The following is an 18,004-nucleotide window of genomic DNA, read 5'->3' on the forward strand; positions in this document are numbered from 1 at the left end:
GTTTTTATGAATATATAAACTTCTTGCAAAAGAAATGATTTTAGATATTTCATTTGACATCTTTATAATGGATTAATATGATTATTTTATCAAATGGTAACCTCATATACATGATCTCATACTGTAATAGAGCTCCCTCTATTATAGATTCCATTAGTAGTGGATATGACGGGTTTAGTGACTTTTTTTGTAAATGTAAGAATTCATACGATATTGAACGATTTTGTATCATTATTTTTGACATATGAAGTAAAAAATGTATGATTCTTACGGTTTTTATTCTTACGTTTTAGAATAAATCAAGATTTAAAAATGTAAGACATTTACACTCAACCCATACATGATGTAATAAACACATTAAAAATAATTAACATTAATTTTAAAAATAATTTATTTCATCTTTTATAAAAGAAGCTATATATAGATGATGTCAGATATTCCGCGATTAATTAAAACAAGTGTTTAAATCATGAATGGAATCAATGGAGTCATAATCAAAGACCTCATAAATGAGAAAAAGAAATTGAAACTAATGATTATTTGAATTTATGAAATCAATTATTTGATTCATTCTTTCTTCAATCTCTTCTATTCTTTTTGTTAAATCATCAATTTTCATTAATGAGGTGATTCTTGATTGAGGAATAGATTTCAAACTAACCACCCCCTTTATTTTTGAAATTTTGAATCCATCAACTTTAAACATTTTATTCAATTTACATGTTGTCAATTCTTCAAATAATTTTTTATTATTAGCATAATAGTCATTAAATTCTTCAACAGATGAAAAAATTTTTGTTTCAGTAATTGGTTTAACAACGTTAATTTTTTGTTGAACATTAACACTTTCATTTATTTCTTCCTCCTCTGTTCCATTTATTTTTAAAATCGGTTTCATTTATCATTAAATAAAAATTAGAATATAAGTGATGAAATATATTTTTTAATTAATATTAAATCAGAAATGGCGGCAGGATTCTTTAAAAAATTATGGGATGGAATTAAGAAAGCTGCAGGTTGGGTTTATAAAAAGGTTATTAAACCTGTTGCAAACTTTTTGGCACCAGTAGCGAAAACGGCAGGAACTATCATAAGTGGAGTATTAGGTACAAAAGCAGGTAATCCAGCGATGGGAGCACAAGCAGGTAACGCAATTGGTGGAATTGCTGAAGGAATACTTAATAAAATAGGTGGTAAATAGTGGAAAAATAAATAAATATTATTTTTATCTTAGTATTGGTTGTAGTCTTTGATAAACTTTTTCTCCTTTATTTAAAATTTCTCTTATTGGGGCAGCTTTTGGTGTTATTGATTCAGCTACGTCACTAATTGCTTCTTTATTCTTAAATATCCAATTTGCACCCTTCTTCAATGTTTCCCAAACTTTACTCGCTCCTCTTTTTACTCTATCCCACAGTTTCTTAAATATACCTGCAGCCATAGTTGATTATTTCATTAAAATTAAAAATTCATTTACATCTTTTAATTTTGAATTTTTATTTATTAATAAATGACGACTAACTATTTAGTGCCAAACACCAAACCAATTAATGGAAATGTGTTTCATTCATTCGAAAAGATAAATGAAATATTCGCAAAGAATGACGGTAGAAGATATTATAGAGAACTTGAAAGTTCATGCTATGACTCTGATGCTCCATATTTTGATGATAAACAAACTCATTTAAGAATTACAAATCCGGCTCATGATGTGAACCAATTAGGTGACACATATATTAAACGCAAAGTTAAAGCAACTCTTGTTTCAAATAAAGCTTTCACATGTGATGCCGCTTTTAAATGTATGCGTTTATTCGTTGGTTACAAATCATCAAATCAAAGCTTTAAACAATTAGAAGTAGAAACTGAAAGAGGTGATGCCGGTTATCTTCAGATGGATTGCGCCCGTGAATCTTTTGCATTTGCAACATATAAACCAAAATCAGAAAGGAAAGTTAAAAAGTTTGTTCATTCGTTATATAATAATGTTCAAAAATATGATAACTCAGTATGTGGTAAATATATTGACCCATCGGAAGTTTTCAAGAAAGCAAATGAAGAAGTTGATGTCACTTTTGATATGATTATTCCGGTAAATGATTTGTTAGCATTTCAGGCGTTCGATGATTATCCTAAATCATTTGGCGATATCATTCTTAAATATTATTTTTCAGGGATACTTTAGTATTTTGTCAGGTTGACCCGTTAAGAGTTGCTGATTTACAAAATTACGTTTTTGAAAAGATAACTGATGAAAATTATGAAAAGATTATGAATCATGTTTATAAATATGATCGCAAATTCCAACAAATCGGACTTCCTGCCAAATTAATTACAGGCTTAGCTGCTACATCTGCTGACGCAACAGTTGATGACGTTATTATTTCATGCATAAAGATGGAAGTTTTAGAGGATAAATGTATTACACCAGGATACGGTTTAATTGAAGAATCAGTTAAAGCAATACCACGTTTATTCAGTAAGGAAGATCCATTCATGATACCAGCTCAACATATTGACGTTCGTTCACTAAATGGAGGTTGCATCACTCCAGAAGGTATTAGCTCAGATTTCTCATATGCTCTTCATAATGTTACAGATGTTGTGTTAACATTTCCGAAAAATGCAATGCAAAGAACAGTTTTAGAAAATCCAATGCTTCGAGGTCTTCAGGTCACTATAGATTCAAGAAACTTCCCCGATCAAGCGATGACCACAGTGGGTGACATATTCTTTACACGTATGCTTCAAGCTTCTGATTTAGATGGAGTGAATGAATGCACGGAAGAATATGAGGACTCATTAACTAGACCACTGAATGCAGATGATGGCACGCCATTAGCTAGAACATGGAAAGACCAAACCTCATTCTTATGCACTATTCCAGTTCAACGTGATGGAGCGGGTATATTCTTTGATGGATTAGAAACTTTTAACTCACAAGTTACAGTACAAGTGAAAGCTTATCCAATCATTCAGGGTGAAAATGACACTTACTGTTCAAAGGTGACAAATCCTCCTCAGGTTTGGTTTACTAGGACTACATATTGGACATGGACACCGGATGAAGGTTTGAAATATCATTCAACAGGTACACCACCACAGTATAGAAGTTCATATGATGAAATATTGATGAATAGAAATGTTTAAAATTATAAATTTATTTTTGATTAAATGGATTTAAATTCATCCACCCTTATGAAGAATTAGCAGGAGTATATAATACATACGTAGATGATATGATTAATGAAGCATTGAGTGATAATAAACATGCTCTATCTAAGGAAAAATTAATGAAAATTCCATATTCTGAATGTTACTTAAATTCAATCACTGCAGCAATTGGTAAACAAAATAAAGGTAAAACATTAACGATATTAAAACAAATTATCATTATTGCTAACACTTCCCCCTATTCACATGTGTTAATTTATATCAACCGTTCAGGTTCACCTTCAGATGATACATTTGAATCTTTAAAGCATTTAATCAAAATTCCAATTATTTATTTATCACAAGAAGAAGCAGAAGATTATTTAAAAAACTTTTTAATGTATAAAGAATTATATAATACAATCAAGAAGCAAGGATTAGAGGATAAAATTATTGATAAACAACAGGATGAATTATTTGAAACACTTTCCATTTCAAATTTTGATAAAGAATTTTTGCATTCACTCATTTTTCTAGATGATGCAGTGAAATCAAAACTAATAACAAATGAGAAATCATATTTTAATCAGTTATTAACTCAATGTCGACACATTCAGTGTTCATTTTTTATGGCTGTTCAATATTTCAAAGCATTAAGCACAAACATTAAATCAAATCTATCAACACTTTTCATTTTCAGTGGGTTTAGTCGTCAACAGTTGAACGTTATGCTTTATCAAGTGAATTTACCAATGAGCATTAATGAACTTTACATACAATATCAGCAATTAGGTGAACATGGAAAAATAATAGTTGATTTAAATAAAGGGGTGTTAAATTTGATTAACTTTTTATAATTAATTTTTATTTTTTATTTATAATTAAACATGACAGAAATAGCAAATCTTTTACAAGTTCCATTAAAACAAGGGACAAACAAAAGGGGTGCATATAATAGAACTATGAAAGTTCCCGATGGAATGAAAGAATTAGTTCATATTGTTGCTGGTCTTCAAAAAGATGTTAAACAAATGAGAAATGTTTTAACATTACCAGAAGCTCAAGCATATGCAAACGTCACGGTCCAAATTGGGAAGCACACGAAGCAGACATTACGGGTCCAAATGGAAAACCTGATGGTATAAATGAAGTTTTCGTTACTGATGGACAAGGTAATATTAAAGTCATAAATGGTTATAAATTAACTGTATCTGATTATCCTAAACGTAAAGCATATAATGAACATTATCCTATGCAATTTGATGAAAATGGAAAAGCTGTTAAACAATACATTGGAGAAGGTGAAAATGGTCCAATTAATTCATACCGTCATAATCCATATTCTTATTTCAATGAGGAATTAAATGCTATTGAAGAGGGACCGGAGGGATTACCACGATATTCTAACCAGTTTGATGGTCAATATGCAAATATTAGACCTGAAATTTCAGCTAAGAAATTCTTTAAAGTTGCTTTATTTGATCCAGTTTTCGCAAATGTTAAAGATGAACTTAAACAACAATTCCAACCAATTATAGTAGCAAGAATTGCATCAGGTGCTTTATCTCAAGCATTCAAAGATTTAATTAAGAAACCATTATATCAGCAACGAGGTTTAACTTATGATTTAGTTAAGGAATCAGATAAAAGAAAATTTGAGAAATCAGTTGATTATAAGAATGCAATTAATGAATATATTCGGTCTATTAATTTCGATGAAACAGCTAAAAATCAACTTCATGAACAAATACAGGGAATAATAGATTCAAAAGTTCCAGTAAAATAAAAGTTTAAATATATTTTTTTATTCGATTATAAATGAGAAGACGTTTTACTAGTCAAAAGAACACTAACGCAAAAGCAGAGATTACGGTTGGTTATAACGTAAATGATGATAAATCACGAATTATTCAAAATGTTAAAGTTAATGTTAGCCCTGAATTAACAAGGTCAGCAACTCAACCAAATTTATTAACTCATGACTTACCGAAGAATGAGGAGAATGAAGACCCAATCATTTTATCTGAACCTGGTAAAGAACCCGTTGAAATTCCCACTTATCCAACATACCCAGCACCTCTTTCATCAAACATCGAGAACCCATATAAAATAGACATTAATTTTGAATTAATGAAAATTTACCGTGATATAATAATTAATAATTATGATTCAATAATAAATTTAATTGACCAATCCGGTTTAATTATTTTACCTTATGAATCATTAATTCACATTATCGCCATTCTTTGTGATGTTCAAGATTCAGACGTTAAGATTCAATTTTTCATAGATGATGAGGTTTCATGCTGTGGAATAGTTGCAAAAATAAATCCTATAAAGGATATTAGCACAATTAAGATATCAAAGAACGGAACAACAACAGAACTTCATTTAACATATAATGATATTTATAATAAAATAGTTGATGAATATAAAATATCACTTGAAAAATTCTTTGTTAAGGCTATTTAATATTCAAGCATTAACATTAACGAATAATAATCCTTTGAATCATAATCAATAATAATTGACCTTTCACCAGTTTCTATCGTTTGTTTTATTTCTTTTTGTTCCCCACTATCCGGATCAGTCATTGTAATTGTTTTTGTTATAGTATCAGCTTTATCTTTAACTTCAATCTTTTTTCCATCAGGATATTTAAACCAAAATTCCAAAAATTCGATATTGTCAATCTGTTCATATTTTAATCTATCAATTGCATTTTTAATACCATCTGAAAATCTTATGAAATGGTCATTATATGGGTTTGATTGAACTAAATTTGAATGAAGTGAAATATAACCCGATGATGAATATGACATCGACTCATATTTTCTGAAAACACTAAAATTTATAACATGAATGAATTTTTTATTCGTTGAATTTATGAATTCTTGAGGTAATCTTATTTTAGTTTTATTTATCACTGGAAAATAACGCTTTACCATATTTTTAATCGTAATAAAAAATGTCAATTATCAATATTATTTCGAATAATAGTTGTGAATTAAATTTAACAGTTAGCGGAATTTATAATGTTACTCTCGTTTCTGTGAGTGGTAAATTTAATCCCATTCTTTTAGACCCTTCAGATTATATATCATTTATTAAAGATGACCATGAAAAAACGTATGATATGTATATAAATAATGTGATCACGAAATGGGATATTAACATGATTTTAAGTTATTTAAATGAATCATTTATCGTATGGTATGAAGAAAATTTTAAATCAAAACCTGAAAAACTTTTTGAACTTGATGAAATAAATAACCTTATTAAATTCCCGCTGAAAATTAAATTTTGTACTCCTCATTTTCGTTCATTGTTGGGGATATTAAATTTTGAAAAAGATGTTGGGGATGTTTTGTATTCTGACACTGGTTCCAATTTCATTTTAATCAAATGTGATAAAGTTAATACCCCAATGAGATTTTCACATCAAACATTAGACCCTAACTCTTACCCATCAATACAAAACATTTTATCCATCAACTTAAACACATTTTCTTTATCATATCCGTTTCAATTATCCGGGAATTCATTTATTCTTCATTCAAAAGATTTATCAAATATTAAATTTAGAATAACTGACCTATTTGATTGTGATTTAGAATTTATGAATGAAATATTATGGCAATTTCAAATAGAAAAAATAGCTGATGAGATAACGGATTAAATATTTATTTTTAAATCATAATAAATGATTAAACAACAGCAACCACAGCAACTTAAGGCGCAAACCATTACATACGCCATATATGCATATAATTCAAAGACGGCAGAACAAACACAAAAGTTGAAATATGGAGATTTGGAGATAGTATTGAAAAATGACCATTTCGAATTCGTTTGCAAAGGTGGTGCAGTGATATCAAATATAAAAGAAATTTTATTTATGAATTCAAAAATTAAAGGTATAACGGATGATATAACATCAATTCCACCAGAAGAACAAAGATATTACGCATTAAATGCATTTCCCAAAGTTTTGAAATTGGAAGATTTAATTTAAATGAGGAATTCATAAAAGGTTTCCTAAATGACATAATGAAGAAAGCAGATAAGGAATATGTGGCTAGTGAGTTAGAGAAGAAAGCAAATTTGGTTTATGTTGATGAAAAAGATAATGAAATTAAAGAAAGGGTTGAATGGTATCATGAATGGACATCGAAGATTTTTAAAACTAAAGCTGATACAGGTTGGGTTTCAGGATGTTTAGACCTTAAAGCGGATAAAACTTATGTTAATGATGAGTTAGAGAAGAAAGCAAATTTGTTTATGTTGATGAAATATACCAAAGTTTGATAGGAACAACAAAAAATATTGAAACTATTGCTGGTGACTTTCTGTCAATGAAAAATAAATATTTTAGATGGCAGTTTGTACAGTCCTTAAAAAATGTACACGGTGTAAACTCATTCCGAAAAATAACAATGAAATGTATGTAAGTTATAAAAAGAATGATGGCACACAAGTTAAAGTTCCATTAGACAACAACTGTTACTTAAACTTATATGGAGACGAACAAAAGAAATATTTAAGAGTTTATGAAATGACAGATATGACATTGTCTAACCTAGCTCCAGCACCATATTATTATGACTATGGAGATGATGTCAGAACACCACATGTAGATGAACAAAAGTTAACATTATATTTAGATTATTATAGATATAAAAGATATAATGCAATAGAAAAAACAAGAATAGTATATTATTATACAGATGACAGAAATAAATATTATAGTCAAAATTTTACCTACCCTGAAAACATAAGATTATATTATAAAAAATATTCTAACACAAACCAAAAGAAACCTGAAATAGTTGCACTATATTTTAAGTTCAAAAGAGACAATCCTATAATATCTCATATGTTTGATTTAATGAACCCAGTAGGTTCTATTTATACATCTACGGATGCAAGAGGTCCTCAAGCAATGTTTGGTGTTGGTGCATGGGAACAAATAGTCGACAGGTTTTTGTATTGTGCAAACTCATCAAAGGAAACAGGGGGAAGTAAAACGATTACAGGTGAAAATTTACCTGCACACAGTCACTACATAGATTTAAGCACATCTCAAGCGGGTTGGCATAAGCATAGATATTGGGATTGGTCAGGAATGACAAAAGGTAAAGGATATGATGTTAAAGATGACGTTAAGTTTGCTATAAATTGTTACTGGAGTGACACTCAGGGAGAAGGAAACCATACACATTTCGTTTCAGGATATACACAAACAACAGGACAAAGTAAAGAATACATGCCACCATTTATGACAGTTTACGCATGGTATAGAGTTCAATGAACGCTCAATGTTTGTTTCACAAACTTTAGGAGCTCCAAAAGAGTGAACGGTATAATTTAAATTTTTATTTTAGTATAAATGAAGATTCTACCATATGGTGTTATTGGAAGAGATAAAGATGGAAACCCAATATTTGATCCAAAGTTAAAATTCAAGTTACTGACAAGACAACAACTTGAAAAGTTGTTGAAACCAAAACAGGATGAGAAAATGAGAAAGAAAAAAATTTAAATTATGTAATTTTATTTTTATCATAAATGACAAAATTAATTAAGCCAACTATTTCTAAATTAATGTTACCAATGAAATCATTTCGTGGAGTACTTATCCCAGGTTCTTCACAATTAGCTGGGGTAGGTGTTGTGACTCAAGGTGGAACGTTAGCGAATCCATTCAAATTATTAACTAAAGATGAAGTTAATAAAATGATGATAAAATAACTGATAACAAAATTTGATTTCAGGTTATTCAATAATTAATTATTTTTGAAGAACTGAAGGTGTCACTATGTCACTATGTGTTATCGTTAATGGTTTCGTTAATGATTTCAGGTTATTCAATAATTAATTATTTTTGAAGAACTGAAGGTGTCACTATGTCACTATGTGTCACTCGGTTATTTAACTTCTCTGAAAAAATGAGACAACATGACATTTTGACAACATCACTGGAAATGTATGTTATCGTTAATGATTTCGTTAATGGTTTCGTTAATGATTTCGTTAATGGTTTCGTTAATGATTTCGTTAATGATTTCAGGTTATTCAATAATTAATTATTTTTGAAGAACTGAAGGTGTCACTATGTCACTATATGTTATCGTTAATGGTTTCGTTAATGATTTCAGGTTATTCAATAATTAATTATTTTTGAAGAACTGAAGGTGTCACTATGTCACTATGTGTCACTCGGTTATTTAACTTCTCTGAAAAAATGAGACAACATGACATTTTGACAACATCACTGGAAATGTATGTTATCGTTAATGATTTCGTTAATGGTTTCGTTAATGATTTCGTTAATGGTTTCGTTAATGATTTCGTTAATGATTTCAGGTTATTCAATAATTAATTATTTTTGAAGAACTGAAGGTGTCACTATGTCACTATGTGTTATCGTTAATGGTTTCGTTAATGATTTCAGGTTATTCAATAATTAATTATTTTTGAAGAACTGAAGGTGTCACTATGTCACTATGTGTCACTCGGTTATTTAACTTCTCTGAAAAAATGAGACAACATGACATTTTGACAACATCACTGGAAATATGATGCAGCCCAAAAATAAAATTAGTTTTAAAATTATTTTTATTTTTTTATTCCTATATAAATGACGGCAACAAACAACAATAGTGACTATATCGTTTCTGATGAAAAAGTTATTGATCCATTAGTTGAGGAATTAGTTGAGGAATTAGTTGTGGCAACAAACAACAATAGTGACTATATCGTTTCTGATGAAAAAGTTATTGATCCATTAGTTGAGGAATTAGTTATGACAGAAACTAAAACCCTCAGCGAAAGAATTGGTAAAAACATGATTGATTTACATAACTACCTCAAACATGATGGAGGAAGAGGAAGGAAAACCGGTATGGCTTTATTAGTAAATAAAATTCCAAATTTAACGATTATAGATGTTGATATCAATAAATCGTACAATGATGAACTTAAAGAAACGGTTAGAAAAGACATTTTATCAAAACTTTCGGATAAAGATGTTATCGTTAAAACCGCTTCGGGAGGTCTTCACATTTATTGCAACACTAATTTCTTCTATGCAGTTTCGAACAGAATGATTAAATGTTATTCCTGCAATGATTATGATATTGATATAATGACTTCTATTGATGATTCAAAGCGTTCATTAGTGGTTATGGCTGATTCAAGAGTTCGCAAGAATGCAACAGAACCAATCAATACATACTCATTCATTCGTGGAAGTTATGACTCAACATTAACTAGAACAGTGAATGATGTATTAAATGATTTGAATATTAAGGTAAGAGTTGAACAAAAGAATGAAGAAATAAAGACTATCATGAATGAAAACAAAGATGCAAACATTGACGATAAACTTGCCCAGAGCATAGTTGATGGTATCTGTGATTTTGAAGTACATAATGACGGTGGAAACATGAATTTAGAAAAAGAAGTTACATTATTCACACTGTTTCAAGCAATTAATTCGTTACCTAATCATTTAATTAATGAAGCATACGACAACGTTTATAACTTCTGCAGTTTAACAAAAAATGCAAAAAGTAATTTTGAAAAAGCACGTGATAGATATGCATATTTAATGACTTCTCCATTTGTTTTGGTGAAGATTCTAAAACTATATCAAAAGGAATATTATGATGAATATGTTTTACCTTTATTACGTAAGCCAAAAATAACATTTGATATAAAACTTGATGACTCGTTTTTGATAACAGATATTAGACGCAAGGCTGAAAATCATCAGTAAAAAACAGTTCTGAAGTAATTGAGGATTTATCACGTGTAACCCGTTTTGTAGATTGTGGAAATAAATACTTCATTCAAAAGGACTACAATATCCACGACAAAATGAATCAAATATCATTCGTTCTTCAATCAAACATGAAAGAGTCACTTAAAATGATTAAATTATTTAAAGAAGAAGGTAAAACAATAACAGCATGGGATGTACTATTAAATCAATTGTCTTCATTAACCGTTAAGGGTGTTTGCTTTAAATCTAATTCTCCTGATGTTTTCTCAACGTTTCAAGGTTATAAATACAACATTCTCGAAAAACTAGATTACTCAAAAATTGAGATGTTTATGGATTTCATTCATGAAGTTATTTGTGATAATAACGATGAAGTGTATAAATACCTTCTCGGCTGGATTGCATCAATGATTCAACATCCTGGAATCAAGAATGAAACAGCAATTATTTTGAAAGGACTTCAGGGAACAGGTAAAAACAGATTCACGGACATTATTTCTGAACTTCTCGCCGGTTATTCATGTAAAAACATTACTGAAATAAGTGAGCTAACGGGTAATTTCAATTCAGTAGTTGAGAATAAAATGTTTCTTGTACTTAATGAACTCAAGAATGTTGGTGAAGATAGACTCGCAAACTTCAACGCTTTGAAATCAATTATAACGGATAATGAGATTAGAATTAATGAAAAGAATCAACCCAGAAGAACAGCTCAAAACGTTGCAAACTTCATTTTCGTAACTAACAACGTTTACCCTGTCAAAATTGAAGTTGGAGACAGAAGATATGTGGTTTTAAGAGTTAATGGTAAATTCAAGGGTCAATTTGATTACTTCAAGAATTTAATGAATTCATGCACAAAGGAATTTTATGATAATTTACTGACGTATTTTATGCAATATGACCTTTCATCATTTAATGTACGAATCATACCAATGACTGAAGCCAAACAAGATTTAATTGAATTATCATCAAATCCTTTAGATGTATGGATAAATACACATTATGATGAATTGTGTGCAGGTATGATATGTAAAAATGCTTTATTCTGCAAACCATCAGACATGAAAGACAAGAATTTTCAAATGAGTATTAAAGATAAATGTGATAAGAAACAGAGAAGAATAGATGGTAAACAAACATGGTGTTATGTTTTGAAAGAAGAAATGAAAGGATTATATAAACAGGTTGAACCAAACGATAATGAGGATTCATTTACTGATGATGAAATACCTGTAAATGAAGCTTTATAAAGTATGATTGGAATTTATTTTTGCATTAATCCCACTATGTTGTCAAAATGTCATGTTGTCTCATTTTTTCAGAAAAGTTAAATTACCGAGTGACACATAGTGACATAGTGACACCTTCAGTTCTTCAAAAATGCTTCATAAGTGCCTTCCTCATTAATCCCACTATGTTGTCAAAATGTCATGTTGTCTCATTTTTTCAGAAAAGTTAAATTACCGAGTGACACATAGTGACATAGTGACACCTTCAGTTCTTCAAAAATAAAGTATTATTGAATAACCTAAAATCATTAATGAAAATATTAACAATAACATCAAATTTAATTTTTATATAAATGGATACCCCACAAGCTCAAAATTTACCACGAATCATAACAAGGGAGGAAATGATAAAAATGATGCAAGAACTAATTAAAAAACAACAAACCACGAAAACCGAGAAGATGAGGAATAAAAAATTAAATTTGGATTGAGTTTAAAAATTCATCTTTATTAAATTCATCTCTTCCAATCAATTTATTTATTCTATTAAATTCTTTTATTTTTGCTTCACCCAGTTTAAGGATTGAACGATAAGTTTCTAATTTTTCGATTATTTCTTGATCGTTTTCAACCCCACCACATTGCGGCTTCTTTTTATAATAACATATTTTTGATTTAATTTTGTTTAGTTTCTTTTTATATTCATCGTCCGGACTCTTGGCTGCTTCGTTGTCACTCATTTCTTACGAAAAAAAAAATTAAATATTATTTAAATATAATGGAGTAATAAAATAAATCGGAATTTCTATTAATTTATTGTCAACCTCTACTAATGCATTACCGTTAATATATCTAACAAATTCAGCTATTGTGTCAAATCTTCGTCTTCTTTTTGTCATTGATTTATCAGTTTTTCCATAATCGAGATGAATCAAAACTTTATCCCCTTGTTTAAAATTCATGAGCCCCGAATTAATTTGTTCACGTTTAACATCATTTAACCTTTCCGTTTGCTTTCTAATATATTCCCATTCTTTTGAAATATCATTTTTCATTTCCACTGGTTTCATGTTTATACTTCTATGCCATGTATTATTGTAATAATATACTAACTGCTGTATGATGGAGTCATGATTTCCATCCCAGTATATCTGACCGTTAACCCCTAACGCATCTCTAAGAGTTCTCATTACCGCATCAACTATTTTATTATGAAACGTATATGGAGAAGATGAAAAGTAAAAATTAATTTGTGGAAAATAATGAGCCATAGCTGCCTGAAATCCTTTATCACAATCACCCCTTATATTATCTACTCTTTCATGATCTAGTAAGTATTGAATAGCTCTTCGTGTTTCCTGTTCGTTTTCCCTTTCACTGGAATGCAATATAAATATCGAGTGTTTACGTTAATGGCAAATAAATAAGTAACGTTTCCTTTTGAATATTCTAAATGATCGATTTCGTATGAATATGGATATGGTGCAAATGAGGGGCGACTAAATTTTTCCTTTAACGGTTGAATTTTTGGGTCAGTTGGTTTATTTAATATTTTAAAATCCTTTTTAAAATCTTTTTGCTTCTTAAATGTTTGAAATGGATATAATAAAGTGAATGATGAAGGATTAACTGAAGGAGGAGGTTTTGGTGTTGCAAGTGGTTTAATTTTATCTGCTTTGATTTTGGATTTCATTCCTTTTTTCATTAATTCTGGATGTATTTTATTCATTTGTTTTAAATATACTGTATATAAACGTTTGATATACTTTCCCACTTCGAGTTTATGTTGAAGGATGAATTCCAAAAGTTGATCTTCATTTAAAAGTCGGGCTGAATATGGTTTAACTAATGAATCATAAATTAAAGCTTGTGCTTCATTTATGGTCTGAAGGGCCTGGGCGTTTTGCACTTTTAACTGTTGAACATTTGGCTTTTGCGGCTTGGGATTATATAATTTATATAATTCATCAATATCTTCTTCTGTTAATACTTTATTTTTGAAATCTTTCAATTGTTTAAGTTGCGGTTTAGTTTTTCCCTTTGCATATTCATTATTTTCAATTTTGTCTTTAATTTCAGAAATTATTTTATCATGATATTTCAAAATATCATTTTCATAATATGGATAATAATAATCCATATCATCACCCGTTATATAGTGTTATCATATTTTTGGAGATATGCTTTTAAATCATAATAAGTAAGAAAATTTTGATTAAATACTAAATCATCAATTAATCTTTTTAAATTTACATCATCCATTTATATAAAAATAAAATAAATGTTTTAAGGGTGCCCACCTCTTTGATCAACTTCATAACCATCATTAACGGTTCCTTTTTGTCTCATTTGTGAATCCCATTTTTTTAAAAATAAAATTTCAAATTGTATTAAATAAATGGCATACAACATCCATTTTCACAACATACAGCCTTAGTGTGTGCTCCTGTTAATGCAGTCTTACCGATTGTTAAGCGAGTCATTGACCTGTTTTTAAGTTGTAAATTAATATTCTGACCATCAAATATCACTTTATCATTTATTATATCCAAATAATTTTTAGGTGTTAATTGTTTATTTTGTCGTAAACTAACTCCTTTCATTTTTTGTGCAATCTTTTTAAAATCACTTCCATCAATTGAACCGTTGAATGATGTATAACACTTGGGGCATAAAGCAACCATGTTATCACCTTGTTTCTCAATTGCTAAACCCAATAACTTCTTCTCATGTGCTTTTTCTTCAACTTTATTCTTTAATTTAGGTTTAAATTTCTCATCAAAACAGAAGAAATCAAATGGTGCGAATTTGAAAATGTTTTTATCATAAAATTGTTTATCGGTAACAATTGCTTGAAATGCTTGAGTGTTAGGAAGACTTGGATCGCCAGCGATTGCCCAATAAGATGAATCAGTATCACCTTCAATGAAATGAAAACGATTAACATCCATGCATTTATACATAAAATCATAAATGAAAACTAAATACCAGTATTTAGCATTATCTAAAGTAAAGAATGCCTCTTGTAAACATGTTTCACATCTATAAAATCTATCTTTGAGCATCACTTGATATGTATCCTCACCTATTTCTCTTATGTTTTTAAACTTATTTGACATACATGCAATGCGTGCCTTCTGTGCATTCATTATTTTAGTCTTTGCGTAATTTTGTGTATTCATTGCATCGTAACCATATGATCCATTAAGTGAAATCTTGCAAAATAAACTTTTTCCTTTATTTCCTTCTAATTCAGCCTTTTGTCTTTCATTCATAAATTTGTTCGCAAATTCATTAAAACAAGTGTTTTTAGTAAATGTTAAAATTGATTGAATATCATCAATGATAAAATGAAATCTGTCGATTAGATACCAAAGATAATAAGAAGAAAATGGTTGATAATGGTTGTGTGTTGATGCTAACTGAGTTAATTTTCTCTGTTTCTGGTCAACTGGTAGATTGTTTGATTTCATGTAATTATACATAAAACTGCCAATTGTTTTTTCATCTGTGATAATATCTAAGTTTCTTATTATCGGTAAAAAGTTTATGTAATCATTAATGTATTTTTCATCAATGTGACCCTTTACTTCAGCCACGAATAAAGTATTTTTCTTTCTAATAATTCCCAATGCTTTTGCTTTCTTTGTTGCTGTATCACAAATGATAACACCATTCAATCTTCCCGGCATATACATTTTATGGTCAGTATATTGAATGAAATCATGAGGATTAGATGAAAATGATGAAGGATATAATGAATTAAAATCAACACCAACGAAATGAGTCATAATGTTGGAAGTGTCCTCATTTGATACAGTTTTAGTTTCTGGATTATATGAAAGTTTATTAATGTGCGTGATTCCTTTAAGATTTACTCTATGTTGAACATTTGATAGACCACCAGTAATTCCATTACGGAGAATGTGATAAGCTTCAACTGAATCTAAAGTCATTGGTAAATTATTTTTTAATGCATAATTTCTTAAATTGATTCTTAAACGTTGAACATCTTCATCTTTATTTGATTTTACGACATTGCAATAACAACACATTAACTGACAATTTTCTTTAGTATGTGGTTTTTCATTATCGATTCTATCCAATGTTGGTTTATTAGCATATGTAAACGCTTTACCACACATTTTGCATTTAGATGAAAGGATTAAATCGTGATAGTATTGAAAATCATCCATTGAAACATTATTTTTAGTATCTCTTTTTGCTTTTTCATCTTGTTTCTTATATGATTCAATTTTATATTTCCAATACTTTTTCGTTAATTCAAAACTTGATTCTATCTTTTCCTCAGGATATTTTTCATTAAGATTAAAGTCTTTATATGCTAAAGCGTAACGAATCATTGAAGCATTTGATGATAAAGAAAGATTATGAAGCATATCAATTTTATAAACAAATGTTTCTTCAATAATTTTATCAATTGGGTCAATCATAATTTCAACATCTTTATTGCAATAATGAATAAAATATTCTAATCTATTCTTAAAATTTTTAGCATCATTGAGATATATTTGATAATCACTATCTGATATAGTTTCTTGAGTTAATGCTGAATAAAATGAATCTTGAGTGAATGGTTCCACTTTATATAATTCTTCTTCGTAATTCTCCCATGTGATGAATTGATAAGGGAAAAAGGATTTAACACGTGATTTATTGTTTCCGAAATCTTGAGTGAATTGATCCAATGTTCCACCCGCTATATAATTTCTGATGTCAATAAATCTCAATTCATATGGAACGTTTGTTTTCTTTACAATGATTTGCTTAAATTGTGAAGATGAACCCAGCATTGATTTTATTTTCCATTTTGCAGTGTTTAAATCACGAAGAATTAAATTTAAATCAAACTTTCCCGAATTAAAACCTATGATATTCACTTTATTAAATTCCTCATCTAGAAGTTCTTTAAATGCTTCCTTCTGTTTTTCATTTAATGTAAGGGACAACAATAATTCATTGTATTGACTCATATTTGATTCAACAACTAATGAACAGGTTGAAAATAAAAACTCAATCCAATCAGAAATAAAAGAATCACTTGAAGTTAAGCAAAAATTCCTCGTATATGTTTTATCATTTAATTTAACCGTTGATGATACCATGAATGGTTTTAAGTAAGCATTCAAAGTTGCACACTCAGAAAGTTGTAATTCTTCTTTAGTCTCTAATGTTTCAAAGTCAAAAGTAATATAATATCTTGTCGGTTATAATATTCCTGCAAATTGTGAGCTAATAACCACTGATATATCTTCTGTTTCATAATATGTGGTGCATATGGTTGCTGGGTTTTTTGCAATTGAACGTCTTGAATTAATCTTCCATTATTTTCTTTACATTTCTCACAATGCTTTAAAAATCTTCTTTGGTTTTTCCTTTCTGGATCATCGCGGATAGAATAAACTTTTTCTTTACAATATGGACAAACTTTATAGCCGGTGAGTGCTTCAACGTCTGTTATTCTGTCAGCGTGAAGTTTTCCACATGGACTCTGTGTTAATAAAATATTTAATGTTTCAAATTCTGGATCTATCATTATTGATTCCACTAATGGAAAGTCTACCTTATTTATGTCCACGTCTTCTGGTTGAGGATCACAATAATAGAAATCAATATTAACATTTAACATTCTCGCTAATCTCTCACTTTCTGATGAAATGTCAAACCCTTCATATGCATCTATTGCTTCATTTAAATAGCTTCTACGAGTTTTAGGATTAGCACCATCAGGAATGTTATAGAAGCGTTTAAATAACCTTCTTCCTTCTGCTCTAATTTGATTATCATTCATTTTAGCTGTTCCGTTTTTGTT

The 18,004-nt window shown here is 29.2% G+C and overlaps 5 protein-coding genes and 1 pseudogene across 6 annotated transcripts, besides 1 other annotated feature; 4 read left to right on the plus strand and 2 right to left on the minus strand.

The window, feature by feature from the left end:
* Nucleotides 1–964: 964 nt before the first annotated feature.
* TVAGG3_0411780 (N-acetylmuramoyl-l-alanine amidase family) lies at nucleotides 965–1,201 on the plus strand (the record flags this gene model as incomplete). The annotated part of the gene is made up of 1 exon (XM_001298661.1): nucleotides 965–1,201. The coding sequence occupies one exon, from the start codon at nucleotides 965–967 to the stop codon at nucleotides 1,199–1,201; it is 237 nt and encodes a 78-aa protein (XP_001298662.1).
* Nucleotides 1,202–1,225: 24 nt separating this feature from the next.
* On the minus strand, nucleotides 1,226–1,441 carry TVAGG3_0411790 (uncharacterized protein; the record flags this gene model as incomplete). The annotated part of the gene is made up of 1 exon (XM_001298660.1): nucleotides 1,226–1,441. One exon carries the CDS (start codon nucleotides 1,439–1,441, stop codon nucleotides 1,226–1,228), a length of 216 nt encoding a protein of 71 aa, XP_001298661.1.
* Nucleotides 1,442–3,299: 1,858 nt separating this feature from the next.
* Nucleotides 3,300–18,004: part of a mobile genetic element that runs on past the window's edge.
* On the plus strand, nucleotides 4,650–4,939 carry TVAGG3_0411810 (annotated as a pseudogene). Its single transcript has one exon. A coding segment is annotated over exon 1 (290 nt).
* TVAGG3_0411820 (phage tail repeat-like family) lies at nucleotides 8,042–8,464 on the plus strand (the record flags this gene model as incomplete). The annotated part of the gene is made up of 1 exon (XM_051233112.1): nucleotides 8,042–8,464. One exon carries the CDS (start codon nucleotides 8,042–8,044, stop codon nucleotides 8,462–8,464), a length of 423 nt encoding a protein of 140 aa, XP_051102842.1.
* On the plus strand, nucleotides 9,794–10,228 carry TVAGG3_0411830 (Prim-pol domain family; the record flags this gene model as incomplete). Its single annotated transcript, XM_051233113.1, has 1 exon — nucleotides 9,794–10,228. A coding segment is annotated over one exon (435 nt), but the record flags the coding sequence as incomplete, so codon positions are not given.
* Nucleotides 15,595–16,625, minus strand: TVAGG3_0411840 (DNA/RNA polymerase superfamily; the record flags this gene model as incomplete). Its single annotated transcript, XM_051233114.1, has 1 exon — nucleotides 15,595–16,625. A coding segment is annotated over one exon (1,031 nt), but the record flags the coding sequence as incomplete, so codon positions are not given.

This window comes from Trichomonas vaginalis, chromosome V (genome assembly GCF_026262505.1).
Source record: "Trichomonas vaginalis G3 chromosome V, whole genome shotgun sequence".
Classification (NCBI taxonomy): Eukaryota; Parabasalia; order Trichomonadida; family Trichomonadidae; genus Trichomonas; species Trichomonas vaginalis.